This window comes from Aspergillus eucalypticola (assembly GCF_003184535.1).
Source record: "Aspergillus eucalypticola CBS 122712 chromosome Unknown BO83scaffold_15, whole genome shotgun sequence".
In the NCBI taxonomy this organism is placed as follows: Eukaryota; Fungi; Ascomycota; class Eurotiomycetes; order Eurotiales; family Aspergillaceae; genus Aspergillus; species Aspergillus eucalypticola.
In genome coordinates this window covers 724,596-748,330 of record NW_020290289.1, presented here as the reverse complement: position 1 = coordinate 748,330, position 23,735 = coordinate 724,596, and the positions used below count along the sequence as shown (strand labels likewise).

Genomic DNA, 23,735 nt, shown 5'->3' with positions numbered 1-23,735 from the left:
AAACCGAAACCTGAGATAGGGACATGTATCAGTGCTAGACAATAACCTATAACCTCGAAACTGAAGAACAGCCGAGCGTGTAAAAATGTAGCTAGGTCTAAATTTAACATACTTATGGCTTAGGAAAAGAGTCAAGGAGCATAATGAGATCAGACCTTGGAAGACCTGGAAAGCTTATTCTCGCCTCGCGATCGTAGGAATCCAGGTTACAGTAGATTACAGACTTTCGAGGCTGACAATGAGTTACGTGGCAGTGTAAAGGTCGCCCGAAAATGATAATTTCGGGGCTCCTCCCGGCCGATTCAGCACAGACTATGGAGTAAACGGGTTGTAAGTTCAGCGGTTTGACGCAGGTTTGTTGTCTGTGCTTACTGCTTAGGGGATCGTCCTTTTAGGTGCAGCGGGTCCTAACAGTAAGCTTCTCTTCGATCATTGTACCCTGCTACTGAGCTATATTAGTGGCACTGCCGTCTGCCGCACTGTCGTCCCACTTAGGCCATAGGCTAAACCTTTATAGGTAATTGTTAGCCAGTGATAAGTTCCGTTCGCAGATGACTTTCTTATCAGGATTGTATACAGCTATGTGCCCTGACTCTTTACATACTTTCTGCCAGGAGCCGCACCTAGTGCCCTCCCGAGTCCCCCAGAGGCTCACAGGGAACCCCAACAAAGGTCCCCGCTTAGGGCTCCGCATACACTTGATAACGTTACTGATGAAATGGCTGGTCGTGTTACTCGACAAAATCTCAGCTAGAGTCTCCAATTGAGGTATACGCAGGCAATCTTTGGCATCTCCCTGAGGAATTGGAACATGAATATAATTATAAAGGGTGGTGGGTGGGGACAGCCTCCGGGAGGAGACCTGTTAACAGACACCTTCGCTTAAGAGCTCCCGGGGCGCTCCGGGAAGTCGCAGAAACAGGATTTACTAGGTAATTAGTAGCACAAAGGGCACGCACTTGAACTAAGGAACTTCAATCGAAATATCACCCGTTTTCGAATTCAATAGCTAGGTACTAAATAGGGGTTCGCTCAAGCCAGACGACTGAGGCTTAAGCCTGACTATATCTAGCAGAGAGGTACAGATATCAAGGGAGAAAGGTACAATCAACATGGCTATTTTTTCTGGCTTTGATTTCAAGGCAGAGGTTAAGATAATTTGGGCTCTTGTCACAAAGGCTGACGCAGCTATTGCTTCTGAATCACTCACACGCGATTGTCCAAAGACACATCAATGAGAAGAAGGGGGATAAGGATAGCATATCTCAACACTGAGAATGCAAGAAAAATAGAAGTTCGCTTCGAGAATAAAGTTAAAATGGAGACATAGTTGGTCCCCAGCCTGCTAGAGAATTACCCACTTGTGATACAACTCCACCACTGAAGGATGTCTGTCTGTCGTATTGAGCCACCCCTGAAGTATTACCTCCTTTTGCATGGGTACGTGTATGTTTGTGGATAGCGTGAAACTTGAATCAGCCTTCGAGCTAGCTTCATTTCACGTTGAGTCTATTGCGGCTTCATATAAATATAGGCAGTCAAGATCATGAATACCGGCACACGAAGGTTTGCTAAGAGACACTGCTTGACTCTTCCTAACTTCAAAGTAGTTGACTCCAATTATATCTACAATTATGGCGTCTTCTTCAACATTGGTTTAGCTTTTTGCACCTATACAATTGCTGTGGGCAGCAGCGAACTCGTGGTCAAGGCTTCAACATTGTACCTCAACATCGACCTCTTTCTCAAAAAGATCTTTTGCCGGTTGTGCTACGGGACACTCTTCATCACTGCTTCGTATTTCACCATGGTACTGACCGAGGCCTTTGCGCTTTGCAAACCGGTCCAATATATTTGGGATAAAATTGATTATAGGACATTACAATGGTGAAAATATTGCTTACCTCGTTGCTGGCATTGCCAATCTTACCCTTGACGTTTTCATTGTTGTCCTACTGATGCCTCTGGTTATCAGATTACAACTGGTTCTATCCAAAAAGATTGCCGTCTCTGCAATGTTTAGCCTCGAGGCGTTGTAAGTTTACTATTCCTCTTTTATCCCTTTGTCGCTTGCAAGGCAGGTTACTTACTATAAGCACACTTGCCAGGATTTGTGTTGTTTCTCATAGGGGATCGTTTGGTGGTGGACTTGGAATCTGACCTACAACGTTACACCCGGTGCCAATTACTCGGTATTGGAACCAAAGCTTGGGGTTGTAAACGCGTGTTTACCCACAATAAAACCCGCTACCAACGAGCTGTTTGGGTCGTACGTACTCTTCCTTTGCTACTTGACTGTGGGACAAGAATTCTTGCTTTCGATATTAAAAGCTCTGAGCTAACACTAAATAGTGGCACGCTCCATGGTGCGAAAGGTAGTCACAACAGCGGTGATGTCGATAGTAGCAGATCGAGTCGAAAGCTCAACGGAAAGTGAAGAGCAATGTTACTCGGATTTCGAACGGGTTGGTGATGAGCTTGTACTACATGAAGTGCACATCAACAATCATTCTAATGTCGGTCTCGTCAGCGTTCGCCACAAATCGTCGAGTCCAAATTTACCTTAAGTGATGGGGAAGATCCAATGGCTCTAGCTCACTATTGCAATCATGTCGGGCATGCCCCGATGTACCATTCTGTAATTCCATTGTATCGAAGCCTGGCTTCCACGGTTTGGATTAACTGTTTTATTTAGTTTGCTTACACATAATGCTTGCTTGTGTTGGCGATTTACCCCCTCGACCTCTTTACTGGCTGATTACACAGCCGAGCCAAGTTGTAGTTAGGTATTTAGCGCCAGATCAGCGGTAGTCTTACTGTATGTAGACGTATCTAGTAAGTTGTTTTCCTTTCCCTCTTTTTTATTTTTTGCCTTCTTTATTTGTATTCTTTCCGGCCCCACTTCCCGCTTTAAAGACCAACGAAGGCACAAATGATGCCTCATCGATTCTGACTCTAGTTTCCTTACTAAAATGTACTAAGCACTACAAAGGTGGAGGACCCTCTTGGTACAGGGAAGGTGCCATGTAGTGCGACCTCTTAATCTGAATTAATTTGACTCATTGCTCTGCTGAAAGAAGGCTCTCTGAGGATATCCGGAGCTTGAGAAATTCAGTTGAGACAATGATACGAAGTAATTAGGTATATTAGATCGTGTTCTGCAAAGAGTCTGCATTGGCTTATGAGTTCCTTGCTGACTGATGTCAGCCTTTCATAGTCATATGAACTATATCCAGTAGATATACATGCGATTAATGAAGAGTTTGTGGATCTACTGTGCAACACTGTTGCTCGAATATACAACCAGCTACACTGATCGGTTTATGAAGAAAACGAGGACGAATAGCGCAATTGTGATCCGTTGTTGGTTCACTGCAGCTTAGGCATATCTGGACAGTGGACACAGGAAGAGGAGAGATTGTATCCTCCGCTGGGCTAATCATAGTCATATTAGCTTCACAATTGCCAAGAAAGATCTACGGATCCATAGACTCTAGTCTGTTATAGTAATAACCTTGAAATAGTCATGCTCTTAAAATTGACTAATCTGGGCATACAATCGAGTTGTTAATTTTGAATATAATGATTTTAAGTGAAGGAGTGGCACACGACGATTCAAAATCTAGTGGGACTTGGACTTCTCTAATTCCATGGAGACCTTTGATGATCGCCTGCTATCCTGCTAACGAACTTGAAATCGGGGCCGTAGATCGCCTTGCTCGTGCCAGAGGAGAAGAGCCGGCTCGGGTGCCCGTGGTAGACAAAGATCCTCACGCCTTTTCCGTTCTTCCTTCAGAAGACAACTATATCGGCTACAGCTCAGGAATACCATTCGGATGGGTAAATGACGTGGCGCTGAAGAGGTATGTGGCACACTTCGCTTCTAAGTAACTGGAGTGTGGGGAATCGGTCTAACCATCAGAAAGCCTCGAGGCATTCCGAGCATACGAACCTTCAGCTCTTATCGAACGTATCTGCCCTACTCCGTCGCTACTGATTTTGATGAACAATGATGTTGTCACACCTACCGACCTTGCGCTTGGTGCTTTCGCAAGAGCAAAGGAACCCAAGCAATTACACATTCCGCCGGGAGGACATTTCGACCCATATAATGGGCAACTCTTCGATGAAAATGCTCCAGTACAGGCCAGGTTTCTACAAGAGCATCTCCTAAAGTAGGAGAGCAGTTGAACTGTTCTGATCATCTGCTGGTTCTTTGGTACGTCCGCGATTTGGACTTTGTGTATCGTCAAACAGCTACTACTGGAAGTTATGAAGCCGTTTCAAGAACCTGACCTCACAAAAAAAGGTCTGTTTGGACAAGATAGCATCTTGCCTGTCCCTTCTTAACGCATGTCTATGCTCGCCTGACTGGACCGAGAAATCGAGCACAGTTCTGAAACTATCATGTTTTATAGAGTCTGGCCTGCGGGAAGCCGGTTCATCTCCGCTTCCAGAACTCTTTCCATTCCAGTACAAAGGGTCTCGTTGTATGGTCTATAAAACAAGCCCAAGGATTCCATTTACCTACCTAAAGCCATTAAGAATACTTGTTCCAGGATCAGGCTGTTTGGAAGAGGTTGCTCTTCTCAATCACCATCCCTGCCTCCATATTTGTCAGGATCAACCATACGTTCCTTGACCCAGGTATTAATTGCATCCAGATCCCGACACTGTACTTCAGAGCTCCATGAAGCATGTAGTCCCACCTGTCGCTCCCTAGGGGTCTTTTGTAGGTAGTCCTCCGTATACCGCTCTGTGCCGTCATCGTCAATATACGTGAAGCTGGGATCCCACCAGTATATTAACGAGATGTCACCGTGACATAAAAGAGCCTGGCGAATGGCGTGGAAGCAATGATCTGCGTATAGATTAGTTGGATAGGACTAGGGAATAATTTCGACCGCATGCCAATACGCACTTTTATGTATTTCAACCTGCTCCGTAGACATGTTTGGATAGAACACATCCGGATAGAATGATTTCCGAAGGCGATTAAGACAATGTAATTGATGGTAAACCCCTAATCCGTAAATCAGGTATCCGGGATCATTGTATAACTCCAAAGATTTTGGTAAGCCTTGCTTCTTGGCCGTCTCTATATCCATCTTAAACCCATTGTCGTTCTCTAAATCTGGTTAGCTTCCCAAGTTACGAACTTCTTCCCGACTCCGGTGGTCCCACCTAATGCCCAGCTTGTCCATGGATCTTCTTTCCCAGCAACAATCGGCGACTGAAATTCAGGATCGGGCTCATATTTTTTGTTGATATATTGAACGACGCCATCTTCACGCAACGGAGCTAGTTTTTCATCATCAGTCTTAATGGCCTGATTCATTTGTGTTGGGGACTTACAATATGGAGGATTAGGTCCCCTATGTAAGAAAGATTGTCTTTGCAGTAGATGTATCGCACCAAATAAAAGAGCCAAGAGACAAATGTTCACACACAAAAGGACTGGAACACAAAAACTGAATCTTTGTCTAGATTCCTCCCTGGGCAATTGATATGGCTCTGGGTGGAGAAGACCAGCCTCTTCAGTAACATTCTCCTCGTCATCATCAGACGCCTCCTTTTGGAATCGGGCAATATTCAAGTTCATCATAGAAAACGCCATCAAATGTCCAAAGGCATATGCTGATTCATGGGTCATACATATTGAGAGATAGTAGGGTTGTGCATATAGGAGACCTTTTAAGAGCTGGAAAATGGGGAGCGGTATGTCCTCGTCAGCGCAGAAAAGGTCGGTGTGTCTCGATTTGCTAGAGACAAGTCAAATATCATCTGGATGAGTTGCACCATCTGAGCACTTGAGGAGATCGACACTCTCTGTCGCACTTTCAGCATTTTACAAATGTAACCCTATCCCTGACGTGTATGCCGGCTCGCCCTTAAACATACCCTTCAGGGAATTGTCGCTTCCTCCTAGCTTCTCTTCGTGTGGGGGTGTGGTTGAGCCCCCTACAGATATCTCCGATTCAGTTCCTACATATGCTGATTACACACCCTACCGTTTGGCTGCGTAACCATATATGAACGCAGGGGTGGAGACATCGCCACCTGACAGCGCTAACGAAGACTGATGCCACTCTCTATGATCTACAAAGTCCACAAAATAACCATATCTGTGTGCGGGTCATTTGATCGGGTGACCATCTACAAACGTGAGGGATTTTGAAAACAATCTCAAATCAGCAGCGAAGTTGACGGAATTGCTGCAGTGCAATATATGAATAGTTAGCGAGTGCGCCGATCATCTTGTAACATCCAACAGAATTTTTCTTTTTGCTCACAAGCCAAATTTTACCAGATATAACATTCGCTGGTATCCTGATATATAGTGCGGTCTCGATAACCTGATTATAAATCAACGTTCGAACTGAGTATTCAGCAAAGCTCAGGTGTCATGATGTTCATATTTGACGAACACATAGGCAAACCATTATGCTTCACCTCATAATATACGAGGGGTAGTTGAGATTCATTTGTGGTGTGCGTGGTGACCCAAATTGGGCCTTACGTAGTTCGGCATGTAGCACAGTAACACAATGACAGTACTACGGCATTGGGGTCCTTGCGGATCTAAGGACTCTTGTTCATGCATGCAAATCCCTTCGGAAGATCTTGTATCCATACACAGTGAAATGCTTGGGTGGCGGAAAATACTTACACTCTACGACTCTACTCGGCTTTGTCCACTACAATCAAATCCAGCCGTCCAAATATACAATACCGTTAAATATCCTGCTTTGTTAACCCAAAACATTTCATAGAGTTTCCATACTCTGCCACGATCACCATGCGTTTTACTTCTGTCTTTGCGATGATTGCACTTCTCGGCACCGGCTCAATCGGGGCTGCCGTGGGGCTTCCTAAAGAACAGGACAGCCATCAGGAAATGTCGCCTGCTAGCAACAGGCCCAAAGATTTTGCCAAGCGTATCTTCGTGGGCGACATCGTGTATCGTGACGTTGATGAGACTGAACCTGCAGGTCTGGACAAGCGGCTAAACAGGGGAATCGTCTACCACAGCGACGTTAAATGAGCTACCACCTGAGTGGCTTGAAAGCCGTTTATGGGTTAGTTGCTCCTCTACCACCGTATGCCCTCGTGTTATGTATTCACATGACTGACTATACTGCACAGCAGGTTCGCGTCTTAGGATTGAGCAACACAATGAATCCATCAAAATAATAAATTGCATCAACAAGCTAGAACCAACTTTTACCCTTCACAGACAAGGATGTCATGCTGGGTCTACTACTTGTGTTGATGTTGATGGTCTATTTTTGCGGAAGCCAAACGTTAACGCGTAAATTGTTATGCCGAACATCTCGCCTCAATGATACCCATGTAATCACTGCTTGCCACATACAAGAACTCGGTACCAGTGGTTTTTCTCAACACTTTTAGGATTAGCCCAACGCGTCAGGCATGCTCCGGTACTAATATTGGGCTAGACGTATTAAAGGTCTGTCTGTCCTCCCAAGCTTCTAATAAAATGTAGTGCCATTGAGGATTGCTTGTATTCACTATACCCCGGATGCGCACCGAACTCCAGCATATAGCAGGCCGTCCAGAATAACCAAGAAGGATTATTTCCTAATAACATGATACAACTTCAATGTAGATGTGCATTATATAGATCGGTACACCCAAAAGGCAGACATAACGCTACGGATCACCAGCAGCATTCAAGCCAGATGCTACGCATGGAAGGTGATTTCCGCTCACTCTCCAACGATCAATCATTGCCACACTTTGAAGTCAAGAATGATGACCATGTTGATGATGTTGTTGATGGAGATGCTTTTTCTACGGATACATTAGCAAGGGATATGGTAGAAGTCCAGAGCATGAGGTGGTAGACATACATGCAGAGCAGAGGTTTCACCAACGTTCACGGAAAAGACAGAGCTGGCGCTCGGTGAGGCTAGCGCAGCTACAGATGAGCCAGCAGATGGCGTGGCAACATGACTGTGGCCATCGCAAACACCATACATAAAATGCTGAGACGAGAAGGTTGATAGAGCACTGCCCTTGTACAACTGGCATTCGCCCCCTCTCACGCTGTAAAGCCAAGACGTGCATTCTGCGAGGCCATCGCAATATCTTGCGCATTGTGAGCCGGTTTCGTAATTTGTATCAAATGCGAAGGGGGCACCGCTGAAAATAGCCATTGTGTTTGCGGAAATATGATCCAGGCAGTCGGCATATGCGATGCCGACAGTGGTTAACAGGAGAGAAATGAGATAGCTAGAAAGCTTCATAATGGATAGATGTAACGGCGGTTAACGTGACAGGTTTGTCTGTACGGTAAGAATGTAGGGAGGTATGATGAGTAGTAATTGGGGACCATATATCGGAGTAGATTGAGACTGAATACCTCGGATGAAGAGACGGAGATGAAAAAACTCCTGTTCGATCCCAAAGCTCTCCTTCTCACCCTGTACCGCTCGTCTTCCAGATTAATTCCCACAAAGTAATATCCCTAGCTATATGCCCGATCAGGGTCTCAGCCTTAGCACCGGAAGTGTGATCTACTTTGGGACTAAGTCTATGCTCGGTGAAAACCCTTTCTGTGCTGAGAAAAAAATTTATCCGTAGTCCCTAAAAGTAAATAACGGAGCTGCGGCTCTAGGAGAGGCGAACACCCGTTTGGGGTCAAGGTCTAGGCTAGCATTCGATAGTTCCATGAAGCACAACGGTGGCGAGATAAGGGAAATTGGGGTCTCAGATGAGGCCTGTCCTCTAAGTGAGGACTCGCCGCATTGGCGCAATCCAAACGCTGAGCTAGGCACGGCGCCGGCTGTAGTTGACATGAACACCGAGAAATGTAGACACTGGTTGCGTTATTTTCTAGTTGAAAAAAATAATATGGAGCGCAGTTTATCGTCATTGTGGCAATTAAGCGAACCTTTGCTTCAAAAACGCCAACAGCATTTGTGACATGAGGTGTAGTCCATCAAGTATGTTGCTACTAGCCTAGAGAAGACAAGCTCTGCTAAGGCTTTATTGTCCGCGCCGAACCCTTGGGGCGCCCCGCATGGATATCCGGCCGACGCACACTCCAAGAGGCCTGAACCCTCCCTCGTCCCCCATTTGAATCGAAGGTCCTTGTCTCAAACCTCAATTTCAGTAAGTTAGCTATTTGAGTCTATATATTTCTGCCTGGAGCGGACTCTTTGGACGTTCCGATTTGCCCATTGACAATAGGTGGGTCGAAATTGGTCGAGTAGTTCATGTACTGAGGTCGGAGGCACGGCCTGGCCCTTGCCTCGGTCGGAGATAACTAGTAGTCAGTTAATTTGGCCACTTTCAAGCAAAGAAACTTTTCTTGTAATTACCATAGTCAAGGTAATTATAGGCTGGATTATATTGTCTTTCGATAACACTACGTGGTGAATCCCCAAATTCGGTCAAACACTAGCGAGAACCACACAAGCCGGTCGAAGGACTTCATAGACCGCTTAATTGCCCGAGGTACCCACATGGCCACTTTTTCCTAATGTAAAATTCTTGGCCAAAGGGTATACTGTCATCTCCTTGAAATATTCGAAAATCTACATTCAATGGCTCAAAATCCAGCTCCAACGCAAGTAGTCTGTCACGAGTACTAGGGTCTGGTGCCAGTATTTTCGCGCGTACGCCGTCTGCGGATGTTGACGGGTCTTGCTCTCTTGACGCAAATCGGAGATACAGGTTTCGCAAGGAGGGTACATGCGTAGGGCAATGTGTTATCAGACTTTTCAGTTCGGTATACAGTGCGGATGAGCACTGAAGGAGGCAATGGTCAATGAACAGATGACTGAGCGAGCGTGGAAGAACTTGCCAGAGCGGCGCTACCGGCTTCATGCTTCCATCTTCAGTAAATTCCAAGAGATTACCCCACCGCATACAAACGGTCTTTAACCGAAGGAAGTTCGAGAGAGATCCAAAAAAGACCGGTGTGGGGGTCTTTGCATCTTGCCGGACGTTCCAATCACTGAAGGTCAAACTCAAATGGCGGAGCGAAAAACGAGAGCTCTGCAGAGACTGGTATAACTGACGTAGGTCTTGCCAGTACTGGCTTTCATATTCATGCCAGCCCTGTTGTTGCAGTGTAAATGACTCGAGCGCTGAGCATCTTTTGAGAAGGTAAGGGAGGCCTGGCAATGCAGTTCTAGGGCATTCGAAATCCAGATGGGTGAGTTGTACGGTGGGGAGATCCTTTGGCATGCTAAGTTGAGATCGGTCACAAGGGTTTGAGACGTATAGCTTGCGCAAAGAAGGAATTCGAAGAAAGGGCAGTAATCGAGTCAGGGGAACCGCATCCACCGATAACTCAGATTCCCAGATACAAGGTCCGTTTGTAAGTGAGATATGCCTGAGCTTAGTCAAGATTCCTAACTCAGGATTGCTGGCCCACCTCATAACCCGCTCAAAGTGAGGTGAATGCCTAGGGGGAAACGGTCCGTCCTCATAACCTCCTATCCATACCTCTTCCGGAAGGGCAACCCCAAGCTTCTCAAGATTCACAAGCTGGACTAGCAACAGCGCTAGCCAGGCATCTTCAAAATGGTGGAGCGCCCGATGAAAATCCGTCCGCTCAAAAGATTGCTTGAGGTCTCTGCGCCAAGAATAGAACTTGCGGCGATGTTTGCGTTTAGACTGTCCATGAGGTAACATGAAGTGGCGATATTTTTCTTCGACCAAAATCTCCAAGGGGGGTAGTTGTTCCCATTTCCCCTCCTTACAGTCGCTAGGATAAAGCTCCAAAGATCGAATCAATGGAGCAAGTGAAGGGTTTGTTATCATCTCTTGGGTGAATCGACGGACAGGAAGAAGTGATTCGGGCATGATTCCGTACGCAGCACCGAGATAGTCGTATTCATTGAGAGGGAGCGAGACGTGGTGATATAAATTGGGAATAAACGCAGTGTACCATGCCTTGCATACAAGAACCAATCGAGTGTAGTCAGGTGGGGTAAAGAAAGGTATAATGTGAAGCAGAATCTCGCTCGGAGTTTGAGCAAGCATTTTGGACGATATGTAGAAGATACGTGTAGCAGAGGAGCAGGCGACGAAGACGAAGTAGATAGGAGAATAGTTCAATCATTTAAGTAGCCGATGTGGGGCGACGGAGCAGCCTAATTATCCGAGCTGGTTGGATCAAGGGCTCGGAGCAGGGAGTCAGGGTCGTAGGATCATAGTAATGTTGGTAATAACGTAGCTTAGTATTTGAAAAAAAAAGGACACTAAGGCCGGACCGACTATTGGGGACTATTGACCTCACTCATTTTCATTGAAAGATTACACACTTGATGTTCACAGGCACAAGGTAATTCTCCCTATTTCAGAGCATTCACTAGCATCAGGGAGCGTTTGTGGCCTAACCCCGAAATTCTGCGCGAGAGCTTGGCTCTGCATCCAAAACATTGCGTAAGCTGGCAATGTTCTGTGCTATCGCTAGGTGGTCGCGGTATTGTTTGCCGTTCGAGCCTTTAATCCAGTCCTGATACCGCTTGAGCAGAACTTTGGACTTGGAAGAAGTCTTCGATGCCTGTACAGCCGCTGTCTTGACCCAGTCTATGACTTTGATTTTACTTCCATCCACCGTAGTCTCCGTATCATGCAGGCTCACAGCCGCGTATATTTTTTGGAACTCTTGCTCCAAGTGGACGAAGTTATCTTCCCACCGCTTTGCCTGAACTACCTCGAGAACTTCCTTCGCGCTGGATAGTAGGTTCTTATAAATAGTTCGAACCTCGCGAGCCTCTTGAATACGGTTTGTCACCCTCGCCGACAAAGCCACGTGATTCAAATCTCGTCCGCCTTTCCACACTTGGTTGATTTTATATTTATGACCCCAGTTCATGGCGGAAAATGTTTTATCTGCATCCTCGATAGGCGGTGAGGTTGTGTCTCCAGCCGGTATCACGGACAGCGATTTCCCTTCAGCGGCGGTAGTTTTGAGAAACTCGTTAAAGGTGCAAATTGTGCCGGTTGCAGGGCTGCACTCGTATGCGATGTATCTATCGGATTCCGGAAACGCGGCGACCTCAATTTGGTAAGCGTAATAGTAGTACACCATCTCGAAGATTATTGCATTCCTGGACGCTTGTCCTAGGACTGCCCAACAGAGGGCACTTAAAAAGACATGGAAAAGCCTCATGATTGAACAAGACAATCAGAAAAGAGCGAATCATGAATGTATAATTGCAGGCTTGAAGTATTCCGATTAATCAACGAATAAACAATTTGCTAAAGAGAGAAATTAAAGAAACAACAATGAATGGAGGTAGTCCTGAACAAGGAATCCTGGACATGGCGGCGAATTTGGGATTCTTATTGCACATCCCTGAGCCCCAAGCACGAGGATTGTTGCACCCATGTTAGCCTCTTTGACCATGGGAAATTAGCTTTGGACATGGGGAAACATAACAATAGTGTCGGAAGATGCCCCAGTTGGGTAAAAGCATGTTCTGGAGCCATAGGAGATAAGGTCCGACTGCGACTAAGCGTTAGCGTGGACGTTAAGAGCGTTGTATAGTCATCATAAATAGGAGTCTAGTGGATAAAGTATAATATAGCTAGTTGGCTTATTATTATCAAGCTAGTTTCATTCGAAAGGTAGGTGTCATTTGAGCAATGCCAGGTTGCCCTAAAAAAGCCTCTACCTTGGTGCAATTGCGAAAGCCCGCAAAATGGGCCACCTCAATTAACGCTATCAAAGTCATCCGAACTTCTGGCCCTCACTAGGTGGCATTCAAAAAATATAAGAAGAGATCCACGTCACTTCTTACCATCACAACCTACTCTTTTCGTCCATTCCTTCTTCTATCAGTCCTACGGGTTACCGTTCTTTCCTCATTCTCTAGTCACTCTTTAACACAGCGTTTCCTCGGGTCTCTTGGGGCGCCGAAAGGTTTTCGCTATGTTACGTTCCTATTTTCTTATGCCCCCAATGGGCTTCATTATTCACACTCTCTTCCTTTTTGTTGCTCATGTTCATGCACGAGCGGTCTTTGCTCACTTTATGGTATATACTTTCCCGTCTACAAATTTCTAATTCCGCCCGGAACAAAACATTGATACCTTAGTAGGTGTCTAACACGGAGGGCTACACTGTCGATGACTGGGAGTCTGAGATGGCCTTTGCCCTTGAGGCAAAGATTGATGCTTTTGCACTCAATATCGCTGCGGATCAGGATGTGAATACTGCTTCTGTGGCAAATGCTTTCCTCGCTGCTGAAAATGTCGGCTTTTACCTCTTCTTTTCATTTGATTATGCTGGAAATGGCGCTTGGGATAAAGCCGATGTGATCGACTATATCAGCACTTATAACTCCCCAAATGCGTACTTTTATTACAATGATAAACCTTTCGTCTCTACGTTCGAAGGCCCTGCCAACGCAGAAGACTGGGTGGATATCAAGTCAGAAACAGGTTGTTTCTTCATACCAGACTGGTCATCACTTGGAGCCATGGAGGCAATGGAGCAAGCTGATGGTGTCGCTGATGGGCTGTTTAGTTGGGCTGCCTGGCCAGATGGTCCTGCGGATATGGATACATACACCGATGCCTCCTATATAAACTACCTCGAGGGCAAGCCCTATATGATGCCTGTCTCACCGTGGTTTTTCACTAACCTGCCGGGTTATGACAAGAATTGGCTCTGGCGAGGAGACGACATGTGGTTCGATCGGTGGAACCAGGCGTTGTTTGTCGCGCCGGAATTTATTGAGATCATTTCATGGAATGATTTTGGCGAATCTCATTATATCGGTCCGATAAAGTCATCAGATGATTCTCTAGCCAACAAGACATACACTGCCTTTGATATCGGACTGGCGCCTTACAACTATGTCCTCGACATGCCACATGATGGGTGGCGCGATTTCCTTCCCTATGTGATTGAAACATATAAAAACAACATATCTACCATCACCCAAGAAGGTGTAACTGGCTGGTATCGCCTGAATAAAGCTGGAGCCTGCTCCTCTGATGGAGGAACCACTGGTAATACAGCCAGTGAGCTCCAGGTTGAGTACTGGCCTTATGAGATTGTGCAAGACAAGATCTTCTACTCGGCTCTTCTCGGATCTCAGGCCGATATCACGGTGTCCGTTGGTGGCACTGAGCTTGGGGCCTCATGGACCGCAACCCCCAGCGGTGATGTTGGGGTTTATCATGGCAGCGTGTCATTCTCTGGTCATTCCGGTGCGGTGGTCATTACAATTAGTCGCGGTGGAGCTACAATTGCCAGTATAGACGGGCAATCAATCTCGTCCGGTTGCGCTGCTGCTTCTGATATCGAAAATTGGAATGCCTGGGTTGGGAGCAGTATGTCCTCCAGCACGATCAGTGTTACTCCAGCCACATCCCTTTCCAATGAGACATGTATCGAGGGTTGGGGTGCTGGCAATTTTCTCGGGCTCTGCTCCGCGGCCTGTTCTTGGGGCTACTGTCCAATCACTGCTTGTGTTTGTTCCAAACTCGGCCCGCCACCAACTGTACCGGAAGAGACCGGGGTCGAAGGCTATCCGATTCCTGGCGAAGATGCTAGCTACAGTGGCCTGTGCTCGTTTGACTGCAATCATGGTTACTGTCCGAGTACTGCGTGCGGGACGGTCGAAGTAACTCTTACGGTTCCTACAGTGTCCGACTTCGCTGCGAAAGCATGCACCGCCGGTGAGGGCACTGGCGACTTCGTTAGTCTTTGTGCTTTTGGTTGCGCACACGGCTTTTGTCCCATCCATGCTTGCAACTGCACCGAGACTGGGACGCTCGACCTGTTTTCCGTAATCAACAGCAGTGCCACAGCCCATCTGATCTCTGGCGATGACGACTATGGTCTATGCGACTTTGCCTGCGAGCGTGACAGGTGCTATGACCAGTGCGAACTTGGCGATACTTACTCATATAGTGACGAATTCTCCTGTACGGACGATGACACACGGTCCTGGTGCGAAGTGACCTCGCCGTGTAATTATAGCCTGACTATATCTACGCTTGAGGACCTGGACATCCAAAGTGCTTATATGCAGGATGAGTGCATTCCCTACTATATGTTGACCGTGTTGTACAATTTGATCGACGAAGTGGTGGCAAACTATACGGAGATTATGGCCGACAACAACTACAACAAGACCCTGAAGTACTACAAGGAATACGTCGAGAGTAATATCACCTCCACTCTCGCTAGCGTCATGGAATGGGCACCTGCCGGACCGGGCTTGTCTTACTTTGACTGCGTCATCGAATGGAAGGGCAAGAACGAGTCCGCGACAAGCTGTCCCAATTACAGCGCTACTGGAGTTTTCAACGTATACTATGAGGTCAAGAACTCCACGGAATTCGAGGAAATGCTACTGGAGGACTACGGCATCCAGCCCGACTGGTTCAAGTACGGTACCGAGAAGGACTCCTATCTCTGCGATGGAGAGAGTATCCTGGCCCCTTCGTGCCATGACTCTGTTGTCACATATTACAACATACCCAAGAAGGCCGACTATGTCAACATCACCGATCCCCGGGTAGTGGTCGAGAAAGCCCTACCAAATCTGGACAACCTGCAGGCCAACATCCTCGCGGTACAGCTGCAGATCTTGCTGGGATCTTGGCCCGGTTTCACGGACGACATCGTACAGAGTATCTCACTTGCGGTGGAGCTTCTCCTTCAGGCAGTCAGTTCCATGCAAGAAGTCGTGGCAATTGGGAAGGCAGAAGAAGCCTGGAAGAAAAAGGAAATGATTGAGGATATCATCAGCGCCATCTTCCTGGCTATTCCTTTTGTTGGCGAGGCAGACGCTATCAGTGATATATTCCTGGATGTGTCCCGAGTTGCGACAGTAGTTGGAGACACTGCTATTGTGGCTGATAGTATCTATGAGATTGTGGAGGATCCTGACAATCGTGTCGCCACAATTTTGACAACTCTTCTTCTGGTTGGCCAGCGCTCTGCAGAGGAATACGGAACTATGGCCGCAGCCCGGCGAGATATCCCGGATGAGACTATAGAATTTCTTGGGCCGGTCTTCAAGGAGAAAAATACTCAGATCGAGAATCTAGTCAAGGACTGTGCGGCTGCTTAGATATAGACTCATGAGTGAACAGAATGTGTTTTATTAGGACAGATCCCGGGATTGTTACATGGAATCAGCAACAGCTCGCAACCCTTTGAATAGGAGATCCTTTCTATAGCACTAAACCGGTAGCCGAGTCAGACTTGAATCTAGTTGAAACAATTTCTACATAGTCATCCTCCTATGCTTTGTGCCAAGCAGACTCGTCATCAGAAACTTTACTATGAGATCCGCAGTTAGCATTCTAACTTCTTATGCTTCGTTATTCGGACAACTACCTGCAAGGTGTGCCAACTAGTAAGTATTCCCGCCAAAACAATGGCTAACAGGGTGGTATTTGCTACTGCTTCCGCACAAAATGCAGAACTGATCAAAGTTTGCTCCTATAGATATGACCCAGCAGAATGTAATCCTTCGCTTTGTAGTATGATGAGGGATAACTTCCGGATTTCTAACAACATCACTCTATTCACATTCAAGTCCATCATTCAAGAGATATAATAAAATTGTGAATGGGGTGGTGCCGCCCTCCTAAAGCTTTCGGCATTGAGATCAGCCCAACATCTGATGATAGGCAGATCTAGTCTCCGCATGTTAATACACCAGATATGGTCGTGCGCTGAGTATACTGAACCTTTCATATGATAGGTCATTCACTATATCATCACACGTGATACTATATGTGTTACTTGACAATGTCTGAGCGAGATGAAGACCGCAAGTATTTAAGTGGTTCTAACACTGACTGATTACTCACTGTATAGTTGGACTTTCAAGTCCTCCAATAGTTTATCTTTCTCAAAGAACACACCCTCATATTGTCCTTCAATTAGACCCCAGTACTCCAATTGTTCCATTGCGTCTAGACACACATCATCCTTTGCTCGATCGGTATGTTGCTCGACATCTTCAAGATCCACGATGAAACTGTAGCAAGTCATCAGGAATCCGTATGATAAATCAAGGGGGGTCTCGTACCATTGTCCACTTTGGGGCTCCCATATAATATTTTCTCTTCGTGGATCCCAATGAGTGAAATGGCGGGACTGCAGTTCCCTGTAGGTCCGTTAGCAGGGCTCTAATTCGGAAATGTGTCCACCTCGGAGTCTTCTGTCCCGGAAGTTATAGAACATGCATACCATAACGCTTCAATGAAGGCAATTCGAATACGGTTTTGCTCCTCTCTTGGAAGTTGTCGAAGCCATGTAGATTCTCCCCAGGAACCTTCTGCATCACAATATATGCAATGTACCCACCTGGTAATTCATCGCTAGAGTCTTGTCTTTTGATAGCGTACCCAAGAAGCTTAGCTATCCTCCTGCAGTCTTCTAATTGCGATAGATTATATATTTCGCGGTACACACCGTCACTAGGCTCGGAATACCTATGGTTACTCCAAAACGTGATTCTACTGATGTTAGTCCAATTCGTTCCTTACTTTTGGCCCTATCTGTATTTCAATCAACAGTGTAAACATACTGCTTTTTGACTTTTATGACATCGGGCGTATTGAGAGGTTGATCAACTCTTGTAGCTTCAAAATCCTCATGTCGCTCATACGTAAAGCCACCTTGTGGGTCTTCCTGCTTCCGAATCTTGCTTGAGAGTTTTCTGCCGACTTTCCAGGCCCCGAGTTCAAAGTCTATTCGAGTATCAAATTGTGGTTTGTGACTATAAGTACTGGAAGCCATGGTTGTCGCTATCAAGGCGGTAATAGTGGGAACTCTGAGAACAGGGAGAAATCCGAAACGACCAACAACGTCACGTGGTGTTGTGGCCTTATTATTTTCGATTAGGGAAACGTTGTATTCTCTTTATGGTCATTCACAACGAGACAATGAATAAATGGTATTGTTGCAGTCATAAATTTGGCTGCTTCTAATATAAGGTACATATTATCATGCATCGCTGGCTTAGAGAACATAGATGTGGACATAACACTCATTAACAACAACAAATATATATCAAAACAGGGAATTATCACCAAGACTTCAAGATAGCAACGTCACTGTTTTCCCTGTCCCTCAACGTCTGTCATGAACAGTGCAATCCGAGATCAGAAGGTCTTAGCTAACAATTTGGCTGTCTTGCTTGGCTTTCACGAGGCATAGTAGTGACCAGAAGGATGGGATGAAGAGGGGTGATATTACCCATTTCTCGTCCCTCTCGTAAGTTGTCGTATGCCATATCTCTGAACTGGCTCTCATAAGCTCTACACCATGTTCTCCCCAAAAGCTGTCAACGGGATACCTACAGTTGACATTTGAGTCTGACCACGACTCATGTGACTTCAGCTAGCGCCCGGGCATTGGGTGAGTCTCACTCAACAGCTTCACACACCTTAAGCTCTCCGTTTCGACTTCAACATCAACCATCTTCAAATACTTCGTCCTTTCTATCAGCCGAATCCTCCAAAATGGAAAGGAAAAAATGGAGAATGCTAGGTAAGAAAACCAACCCTTCATAACCCACATATCTTAATTAGACCCTCACCCAATTAACAGAGAACAACCCCGACGTAATGAACCAACTAGCAGCAAAGCTAGGCTTATCGCCAGAGCTACAATTCTACGACGTATATTCCCTAGACGACCCATCACAGCTTACACACATTCCCCGACCTGCTCTAGCTCTATTGGTGATCATCCCACTTACACCAGCTTGGGACCAAAATCGCAAGGCCGAAGATGCTGACAAAGAAGAACCCTATCCTGGCTCCGGCCGCCCTGATGAGCCCGTCATCTGGTTCAAGCAAACCATCGGCCACGCGTGTGGCTCAATCGGTTTGCTCCACAGCGTGATAAACGGCCCGGCTGTTAACTTTATCAAGCCTGATTCCGATCTCGCGGAGATACGCAAGCAAGCTATACCTCTGGATATGGACAAACGCGCTGAGATGTTGTACAACAGTGAGGCGTTTGAAGTCGCTCACAAGTCAGTCGAGCAGGCTGGTGATACCGATGCGAATTTATTGGATGAGCGTGATGGTGGTCATTTTGTTAGTTTTGTTAAGAGTGGTGGGAAGCTATGGGAGCTGGAGGGGTCGAGGAAGGGACCTCTGGAGAGGGGAGATCTTGCAGAGGATGAGGATGTTCTTACTCCACGGGCGCTTGATATGGGTATCAAGAGGATTATCAATTCGAATGCGGGTGAAGGAGGAAGTCTGCTCTTCAGTTGCATTGCTTTGGCTCATAGGGCCTAGAGCCATGCTTAATGCTCAATTGATATACTGTGTACGGAGTACTACCGCGATGACTGTTATCTGCAATCTTATTGGTGGTGGAGTCCCGCCTCTGCTCTAAATGATGACTAATACTCACCTCGGCTGTCGCCGGCTCCACCAGCAAAGTCAGTTAGCGCAAGCGAGGACCCACTGGGAAGGTATAAAAGGCGGCTTCCCCCCCAAAGATTTTGAAAATCAAGCGACTCTACGTTAGTTTCCCTCCCCCCTACATTGGGATGATCCCACTGGAGACACATTTGCTAACCACCTTTTTGCCTACAGTTCAAAGAATCACTTTAGAGTAGACGTCCCACCTCTGAGCTCTTCTAAAGAGCCACAGAATCTCCACCCTTGCTGATGACTGCTATGTCCTCGATGCCCTAAAGTGAAGCCGTTTTTTACTTCCGACTCGACTTCGCATTTGCACGCTCTGTTACGATCTGTCGTCAGATGGACTTGTTTCGGGTGTCGGTGCCATGGTCCAGGGAGTGGTGATGATCTTTACCTTGTCATGATGTCTTGACTTCGGTCGGTCGGACTTGGTGGGTGTCGAGGAGGTCTGAAAGGTGTTTTCTCTTTTTCTTTGTTTTTTTTTTCCCATCATATTTTATTTCTCTGTTTTCGGGAAAATAAAATGGAAAAGATTATTAAGAAACATTCAAACCCCTTCACGTAATCATAATTGGTTGCCTTTTTGATCGTGTCATTACCCATTACCCGCACAAAGCGAAAAGAATTTCCCCGTCAGTCCATGTGTTTCTGTAGCAGGACAGGCACCGCATTGTGTCAACACCTCCGTCATCGCAGTGGTGGGTCCATCTCTCAAACTGTGAGAGCCCTTCGTCCATATCATCCAGGCAGTCTTTGATTCGGATCTGCTGGGCCCGAACAGGTCTACTCGTACGTTGGCATGTCATCGCAGTGTTGACAAATAAGTGTATCTACCTCTAAACTATGTTTCTGACATATTTGGGTCAAACAAAGTGGGCGACCATATACAGGAAAAACAAAGACACTCCAAGAAATATTGGAACATGCTACCAAATTGCTCCGTGCCGGAGTAACTAGATCTAATTCTAAATAACTAAAGTAGAAGAAGACAAAGGCAAGGCAAATAATTATTCAATTATTTGTGACTACTAAGGATGCTTTCTACCTAGGCATAAGGAAAGCAGAGGGCCGATTGGGTAGGCCCGTTGCATTTTCCTCCGTTAATAAGAACTCGTCGCTCGTGGGGGGTTTGTCCTTAAGGATCGAAGACATGCCAGCCGTATTTTGGGTTCCTGACCTCTCTGCAGCTGGATGAGTGCAATCATGCATGCGGTATGTTCTCGCGTCCTGAAACTCTTCTTTGCAGAATCTGCACAATAAAGCTATCTTCCTGCGCTTGGAAGGAAAAGCGTGCATTTCCCTTGCATGTTTTTCATGGGTATCTGCGATGTGCTTTTCGAGTTGCCTCTTTAAACCGAACCTAATAGTCGCTCTGTAACATTGCGGAAAAGAGCATCCAAAAGGCCTGTCGTGCTTGCTCAGATGAGATTCTCTTTGCTGAGGAGTTTCAAACCCTTGATGGAAGAAATCACAACTCATCCTAGGGCATTTATAGAGATTCCGGCCGTAGAAAGAGTACAGTACTCTCGAGTCAATCCTCCCACTGCCCAAGTTCTCTGAGACAGCTCTCTCTATATTGTCTCTGATGCGGGAAATGACGTCGGGTATATTGAGACACGCATTAGAGGCGGCGTCCTGAGTGTAACAGTTGATCTGACTCTGCGCAGAGATAAAAGCATGGAGGAATTTCTCTGCAGCAGACCAAGGGCCATGCTCTTCAATTCGCCTCCTTAATTCGTGTGCAGAAGGGGGGATGTTGAGATCCTTCGTAGGGCGCCGGTAGTGCGACTCTAAGAATTTCGACAGAACTCCGATTAATGTCAAAGCATCCTCCCGATCCTTGGTGCCCTTGAGACCCTCCTGAAGATGGAAAGACCAGAAGCAGACTGCATAGTCTAGAAATGCATAATATCCAGTGCTTAGGAGGTCTGAAACGGACTCATCCGGCAGGATTATCTCAAATCCTGGTAGGGCCAGGTAGCCCACACAAAGAGAAGCCATATTCAACTCCACTTGTCCGACGTCAACGAAATTTGCCCGGATGAGGTACCTAGTGGCAGAAAATGTTAGACACGAGCCAATCAACTTATAGAAAGCGAATTGAAAAATAAAGACAAGGAAAATTAGATTAGAGAAACGTACTGCTTGGCAGTTGCATGAACAAGCTCAAGAGTACCATCGGTCTTTACTTCAACTAGAGAATCACATAGATCTCTGGAGTCAAGAATCCAATGACGACTTTCGAAATCGACATCTTCGCCTTCAAGGTCAATGGATACCGCGCCCTGGATCTCCCGCCATTTAAGTCGACGTTTTGCGCATACAAGCCAGCCGAGCAGCTGAAGCGAATGAGGTCGGGAAGACTGGTCTTCAAGAACATTGCTCAAGATCCTGTGGTATCTGCATCCCCCTACTGGATCAGCCGTAAAGTCCTTATACGGAATATAACAACATGAGACTCACGCCTGATCAAGTTGTGTAGGTATTTCCTTCATGTTCAACTCCTTGTAGAAATTGCCTGGTGAGACTTGACAATAAAGATTGTTCATAACAAGCTTTGCGAGAAGGAACATTCCTGATTATCACATTTGTTAGGAAGGGATTACTCTTCTCACACAATTCGATCAGAACTTACCGCCCGCCTTTCCCATGACAAGCTCAACCATCGTTTTGGTGCTTTCATCACTAATCTGGAACTTGGTTTGAATCTCTGAACCTCGCGACCATAGGAATGCAAGAATATCATCTCGTGTATGCTTGGGGGTAATTTCCAAGCTTGGAATATCACGTAAAGCCTTGGAGGTGATCCCGTCCCTTTGTGACACAAGAAGACAGATTGTGGAATATGAATTATCACGATTCTGTGGATGTTCGCTTATCAGACAGATCCATTCAAGGATCTTCTTCCTTTCCATTCTGCTGCACTCATCTAGCCCATCGAGGATGATGCAAACATGTCCGGAATTCCTTAGTATTACCTCAAGTAGCTCTTTGGCTAATATCTCTGATGAGAATGATCGCTTACCTTTGCGGCACATCTCTTCGAAGACATAAGGTAGCAGATCGCTATTATGTTCGAGCAGCTGCGAGATAAGACTGGACGCAAGATTGAGGAAGGAGCTTCTTTGCGCATCACCATTCCTAAAGTAGAACCAAGCCGTATATTCATAGCTCTTGAGGCAGTCTTCAACCATTATCGAAGCTAGGATAGTCTTCCCTAGAGCAGAAGAATCAGCGGAGTTTGGTTCAATGTAAGCCATTGGGGTAATACCAGCTCCTGGAATTCCATTGACCCAGAGCATCGGCTGCGCCTTTCTTTCCTTCCAAGAGCAGTAAAGTTGGTGACGCAAAATCCAAATTCCAGCTTGTGTATTGCGACTTCGCACGCTCGTGAAAGTATCCTGATCACTTGCTATGTCTGCACTATTCAGCCAATATTGAATATCTCTCAGCCGACCTATTTCCTCGTTCTTTTGCAACTTTTTCAGTGCTTCCGACGATCTGATCCCTTCTGAGCGGATATTCTCAAGTTGTGCGAAGGTTAGCCTGTCACCAAACACCTGTTTATGGCGTTTCAAACTGTCGACAACGGGTCCGAACTTCGCTTTATAGGTAGACCAAGTAGCCTGAAAAACCTGCTTCCACACTTGAAGAGATCAACGATCCATACTCGACTGGCATCTATTAAATGCCTACTTACTGGGCTTCCTGAAATACGCTAGCGCGGTTTGATGAAACTCGAAAATATCCTGAAACATAGACACCAAAGCTTGTTGAACAAGATGGTTACCATCGATAAGTTCATTGCAATTTTCTAGAAGCTCTATGCTTTCTCCAATGACTTTATAAGTATCCAGTAGCTCGTTGAAAGCTTCAGACACAGAGCTAGCGACCTGCATTATCTCAGCAGCGGCGCGGTTTGATGCCTTGAGATAGGCCATACCTGTAACAAAAACTTCATTGGCCCCTGTTTGACCACGTAAGCAGGTCTAATTGTATAGAACCAGATGGGACTGATAAATACCCAAACAAATGCCAGAAGGTTAGTCGTGTTCAGCAATATTTCAATTACTTTACCATGTCTCTCCATTATATCAACGAATTTGTAGAGTCGTCGCATATTCTGCATTCGTCTTTCCGTGGCTTGTTTCTTTTCGATCTTCGCTATAGAGCTCTTAAGGGCCGTTAGAGAAGTCATCTCAAACTCCGCCACCAGTCCAGGACCTGACTGAGTTTTGAATAAATCCAAGGCCTGCTGGAAGCAGGTTGATCCTTCTGTGGCCATGACTTTCGACGTTTTCTTGGTAGGTAGACAGAAGTGTCGGCACCTGCTG

General features: G+C 46.2%; 9 protein-coding genes across 9 annotated transcripts; 3 read left to right on the top strand and 6 right to left on the bottom strand.

Moving 5' to 3' along the window:
* Window positions 1–3,663: 3,663 nt before the first annotated feature.
* Window positions 3,664–4,179, top strand: BO83DRAFT_428011 (uncharacterized protein; the record flags this gene model as incomplete). The annotated part of the gene is made up of 2 exons (XM_025535388.1): window positions 3,664–3,863; window positions 3,927–4,179. 2 exons carry the CDS (start codon window positions 3,664–3,666, stop codon window positions 4,177–4,179), a joined length of 453 nt encoding a protein of 150 aa, XP_025387402.1.
* A 410-nt stretch (window positions 4,180–4,589) lies between these two features.
* BO83DRAFT_428010 (oxidase ustYa family protein) lies at window positions 4,590–5,338 on the bottom strand (the record flags this gene model as incomplete). Its single annotated transcript, XM_025535387.1, has 3 exons — window positions 4,590–4,861; window positions 4,922–5,128; window positions 5,185–5,338. 3 exons carry the CDS (start codon window positions 5,336–5,338, stop codon window positions 4,590–4,592), a joined length of 633 nt encoding a protein of 210 aa, XP_025387401.1.
* Window positions 5,339–7,826: 2,488 nt separating this feature from the next.
* BO83DRAFT_389702 (uncharacterized protein) lies at window positions 7,827–8,180 on the bottom strand (the record flags this gene model as incomplete). Its single annotated transcript, XM_025532818.1, has 1 exon — window positions 7,827–8,180. The coding sequence occupies one exon, from the start codon at window positions 8,178–8,180 to the stop codon at window positions 7,827–7,829; it is 354 nt and encodes a 117-aa protein (XP_025387400.1).
* Window positions 8,181–9,459: 1,279 nt separating this feature from the next.
* BO83DRAFT_447081 (F-box protein) lies at window positions 9,460–11,024 on the bottom strand (the record flags this gene model as incomplete). Its single annotated transcript, XM_025536633.1, has 1 exon — window positions 9,460–11,024. The coding sequence occupies exon 1, from the start codon at window positions 11,017–11,019 to the stop codon at window positions 9,460–9,462; it is 1,560 nt and encodes a 519-aa protein (XP_025387399.1). The 5' UTR covers window positions 11,020–11,024.
* A 347-nt stretch (window positions 11,025–11,371) lies between these two features.
* BO83DRAFT_389700 (uncharacterized protein) lies at window positions 11,372–12,154 on the bottom strand (the record flags this gene model as incomplete). The annotated part of the gene is made up of 1 exon (XM_025532817.1): window positions 11,372–12,154. The coding sequence occupies one exon, from the start codon at window positions 12,152–12,154 to the stop codon at window positions 11,372–11,374; it is 783 nt and encodes a 260-aa protein (XP_025387398.1).
* Window positions 12,155–12,916: 762 nt separating this feature from the next.
* On the top strand, window positions 12,917–16,125 carry BO83DRAFT_339889 (glycoside hydrolase family 71 protein; the record flags this gene model as incomplete). The annotated part of the gene is made up of 2 exons (XM_025528564.1): window positions 12,917–13,021; window positions 13,086–16,125. 2 exons carry the CDS (start codon window positions 12,917–12,919, stop codon window positions 16,074–16,076), a joined length of 3,096 nt encoding a protein of 1,031 aa, XP_025387397.1. The 3' UTR covers window positions 16,077–16,125.
* A 691-nt stretch (window positions 16,126–16,816) lies between these two features.
* On the bottom strand, window positions 16,817–17,766 carry BO83DRAFT_438202 (uncharacterized protein; the record flags this gene model as incomplete). The annotated part of the gene is made up of 4 exons (XM_025536074.1): window positions 17,547–17,766; window positions 17,207–17,475; window positions 17,046–17,123; window positions 16,817–16,974 (listed from the first exon to the last, which is right to left on the bottom strand). The coding sequence occupies exons 1-4, from the start codon at window positions 17,756–17,758 to the stop codon at window positions 16,817–16,819; spliced, it is 717 nt and encodes a 238-aa protein (XP_025387396.1). The 5' UTR covers window positions 17,759–17,766.
* Window positions 17,767–18,424: 658 nt separating this feature from the next.
* Window positions 18,425–19,498, top strand: BO83DRAFT_379246 (ubiquitin carboxyl-terminal hydrolase). The gene has a single exon (XM_025531461.1). The coding sequence runs from the start codon at window positions 18,589–18,591 to the stop codon at window positions 19,267–19,269; it is 681 nt and encodes a 226-aa protein (XP_025387395.1). The 5' UTR covers window positions 18,425–18,588; the 3' UTR covers window positions 19,270–19,498.
* Window positions 19,499–20,357: 859 nt separating this feature from the next.
* Window positions 20,358–23,417, bottom strand: BO83DRAFT_379245 (uncharacterized protein). The gene is made up of 7 exons (XM_025531460.1): window positions 23,345–23,417; window positions 23,102–23,294; window positions 22,673–23,047; window positions 22,037–22,618; window positions 21,865–21,976; window positions 21,544–21,801; window positions 20,358–21,451 (listed from the first exon to the last, which is right to left on the bottom strand). Exons 1-7 carry the CDS (start codon window positions 23,360–23,362, stop codon window positions 20,443–20,445), a joined length of 2,547 nt encoding a protein of 848 aa, XP_025387394.1. The 5' UTR covers window positions 23,363–23,417; the 3' UTR covers window positions 20,358–20,442.
* Window positions 23,418–23,735: the final 318 nt, after the last annotated feature.